The sequence below is a fragment of the Octopus bimaculoides genome, chromosome 7 (genome assembly GCF_001194135.2).
Source record: "Octopus bimaculoides isolate UCB-OBI-ISO-001 chromosome 7, ASM119413v2, whole genome shotgun sequence".
Lineage (NCBI taxonomy): Eukaryota > Metazoa > Mollusca > Cephalopoda > Octopoda > Octopodidae > Octopus > Octopus bimaculoides.
The window spans coordinates 41,814,431-41,818,199 of record NC_068987.1 but is presented as its reverse complement, the minus strand read 5'-3'; the positions used below and the strand labels follow the sequence as shown (position 1 = coordinate 41,818,199).

General features: G+C 37.4%; 2 protein-coding genes across 3 annotated transcripts in view; one reads left to right on the top strand and one right to left on the bottom strand.

The window, feature by feature from the left end:
- Positions 1-3,769, top strand: part of LOC106883735 (histidine--tRNA ligase) — a 112,929-nt gene that overhangs the window by 19,002 nt on the left and 90,158 nt on the right. The gene's annotated exons all lie outside the window — the stretch shown is intronic.
- The window catches only part of LOC106877091 (uncharacterized), a 3,830-nt gene continuing 1,991 nt past the window's right edge, over positions 1,931-3,769 (bottom strand). For both annotated transcript variants that reach the window (XM_014925885.2, XM_052969552.1), the window contains exon 2: positions 1,931-2,888. In XM_014925885.2, coding sequence (XP_014781371.1) covers positions 1,957-2,781 — 825 coding nt within the window. In that variant the 5' untranslated portion in view covers positions 2,782-2,888 and the 3' untranslated portion in view covers positions 1,931-1,956. The remainder of the gene's footprint in view (positions 2,889-3,769) is intronic.

The following is a 3,769-nucleotide window of genomic DNA, read 5'->3' as shown; positions in this document are numbered from 1 at the left end:
GGAGTGGCTGTGTGGTAAGTAGCTTGCTTACCAACCACATGGTTCTGGGTTCAGTCCCATTGCATGGCACTTTGGGCAAGTGTCTTCTACTACAGTCTTGGGCTGACCAAAACCTTGTGTGGATTTGGTAGACGGAAACTGAAAGAAGCCTGTCGTATGTATGTGTGTGTGTGTGTGTACATGTTGGTGTGTCTATATTTGTCCCTCCAACATTGCTTGACAACCGATGCTGGTGTGTTTACGTCCCCATAACTTAGTGGTTCAGCAAAAGTGACTGATAGAATAAGTACTAGATTTACAAAGAACAAGTCCTGGAGTCAGTTTACTCAACTAAAGGCAGTGCTCCAGTATGGCTGCAGTCAAATGACTGAAACAAGTAAAAGAATGTGGCTGTGTGGTAAGAAGTTTACTTCCCAACCTCATAGTTCCAAGTTCAGTTCCACTGCATGGCACCTTAGTGCCATGCAGTGGGACTGAATGACACTCTTGTATGACAGTGACGCTTATGTAGAACTATCACATGATGTCAAAATGAGTTGCTTCCCAACCACATGGTTCTGGGTTCAGTCCCACTGCATGGCACCTTAGACAAGTGTCTTCTGCTATAGGCTGAGGCTGACCAAAAGCTTTGTGAGTGAATTTGGTTGACGGAAACTGAAAGAAGTTCATCACATTAATGTTAGAATTTTTTTATAGTAATTTTTTTCATCAATGTATATATACATATATGTCATCATGTGTGTATACACATGCACACACAGATACATATCATGTTTGTTTTAAAATCCATTTTTCCATTCTAGTATGGGACAGAGGTGGATTTTCTACGGTCAGATGCCCTTTGTGTTGGGTAACTCTCACCTGTTTTCAAGCAAGGTAATATTTTCCCATGACCAGATATGTTTTGCAGAATATTGGAAATGAATGACACTTTTGTAGAACTATCACATGATGTCAAAATGAATTGCTTCCCAACCACATGGTTCTGGGTTCAGTCCCACTGCATAGCATCTTGCGCAGGAGTCTTCTGCTATATCCTCAGGCTGTTTAAAGCCTTGTGAGTGGATTTGGTAGATGGAAATTGCAAGAGACCTGTTGTAAGTATATGTATGTGTGTGTGTGTGTGTGTCTTTGTTTGTCCCCCACCACCTCTTGACAACTGATGTTGGTGGATATACATCCCTGTAACATTGTGGTTTGGCAAAAGAGACTGAGAAAATAAGAACTGGGGTTAAAAATAAAAGTAATGGGGCTGATTTGTTCGACTGAAATTGTTCAAGGCAATGCCTGAGCATGGCCGTAGTCTGAAATAAGTAAAAGATAAATGATAATCAATGAACGTCTTCCTGCTTTTGTCAACCAAAATCATTCACAAAGTTTTAGTTGGCCTGAAACAATAATCAAAGTGCCATGCAGTAAGACTAAACTCAAAACCATGTGCTTGAGAAGAAAACTTCTTAACTACACAGCCATGCCTGTGCATGTACAAATGGATATACACATATCTTTATACAAAGACACAGATATAAACAGGAATTCACAATTCTGATCACATCTTTTCCTCCAGAGGCATTAACTTTGCAGAAATAACAGATATCAAATTAGAAAATTATGATGTTCATATTTTGTGAAGTATGATTATGTACAACTGGCAATTAAAACCAAACTGTGGACTCACCTCTCTGCTACTGGGGTCATGAGTTCAAAACATATGCTAGCTTCCATATATTTAGTATGCTTAAGTAAGATCAATAACTTTGCGAGCTTGAGTTTTGCTGGCTTGACATGTTCCATCCTTTTTAAGTAGTTAGCAACAGGAAAAACTGTCAAAGTGATTTTGCTCTAATATGCAAATGTCAGAAATTATTTAAAAAAACCTTTCCTGGTGTCAATGGATGTAAAAACAATGACAAAAAAGACAAACAAACAATTTTTGATGTTTTAAAAATATGTTTATTATTTATCTTCTTTATAGAGAAATAAGAAAAGTTTCAGTCCTCGTTTAGGGTGTGGTCTGCAAGAGAACAAGGCTCCTCGGAAAACATCTACAGATAAGGTCAAGGCTAGTTGAATATCTGAAATGTTCCTTGGATAGAACTGGAGCAAAAAATGTCCATTGGGCTTTAAAATGTGAGAAACAAAAGAATAAAATCTTCCTAAAATGCATTTTGAATCTTTTGTAACTAATAACCACTGTAAAAATGAAGTACTGATGACAACATCAAAACAATTTGGGCGAAAGGGAAGTCTGTGACTATGGTCAAGTTGGAGGTAATCACAACTCTTCAAAGACTTCTTTTTCACTGCCATAGATAGCATTGACATACTCATGTCAGTGCCAATAAAATGGCAATTGTTTGAAGTGAAACTTTCGGTACTTACACCTGTACCACAGCCAATGTCTAGCAACAACAATGGACTCTTAAGGTAAATTAAAGAAATAACCTCAAATATTTTTCTCAGTATTGAATACTGAATATCTAGTTGCCTAGTATTATTATTAAAAGAAAGAGCCAACTGTGGTGTGTAGAATAGGCGAGAGTCTTCTACTTTTAGTTCTGGTCGGCGCAGTTTGGCTGAAGTCTGTTTTAAGTTTGGAATGTTGAATTTTGATAAATCAAAGATATGTTGATATTGATTTATAAATGGTATCTTCTCTGGGTTGGTGTCTGGTAGAATGTAAATTAAATTTTCTGGGTTCTTGATAGAAGAATGATAACGTATTATATAAACAGCAAATGACCTACTTCTGGTAAGCCATTGACAATTTGAGGTTATCATTGGCAGGCAAAAGTACGATCAACTTGACATGGGAGTAGTTCAGGAGATATTCAAACATGAACCTTCAAAGTCAATTAAGGAAGTGGATAATTTGATAAAGAACATAACTGAAAATAGAAAAGAAAAAAGAAAACATAAAATTTCACCAAGATTCTAGACAACAAATGGGAGTTGGCAGATAAATGTCAATGAATGGCTGTAGAAATATGGTAACAGTACACAGCAAATTATGATTCTTTTATTTTATTATGACTTTTATCAGTTAGCTGTGTATAAAATGCTTATAGTTTGAGTTGTTTATAAGATAATCATTTTTCTAGAATATTCTTCTCATAAATTCACAAAAGTGAATTCTGAGTCTTTTGCAACATTTAGCAGAATATTCTGACGGAATATTTGTAGGGAACAAGTTACAAGATGGCTTCATTTTTTATTTTATTTGACTGGTTTTTTCGCAATCTTACAACAACTTTGATAATCAATATATACATCAGAAACGTTTTGGATTGTCTTATCTTTTTAGCAAAATTGTTGTCAGGAGAATAGGGCTTAGAAGAAGGTCCTGCTAAGAATAAACTTAATAAATCTGAAAAATATATCATCATCATCATCATCATCATCATTGTTTAACGTCTGCTTTCCATGCTAGCATGGGTTGGACGATTTGACTGAGGACTGGTGAACCAGATGGCTACACCAGGCTCCAATCTGATTTGGCAGAGTTTCTACAGCTGGATGCCCTTCCTAACGCCAACCACTCCGAGAGAGAGTAGTGGGTGCTTTTACGTGCCACCGGCATGAAGGTCAGTCAGACGGTACTGGCAAAGGCCACGCTCAAAATGGTGTATTTTATGTGCCACCTGCACAGGAGCCAGTCCAGCGGCACTGGCAATGTCTCGCTCGAATGACTTTTCACGTACCAGGAAGGTGATGCTGGTAACGATCATGCTCGAATGGTGGTGTCATCATGATTTTGCTTTTGCTTGCC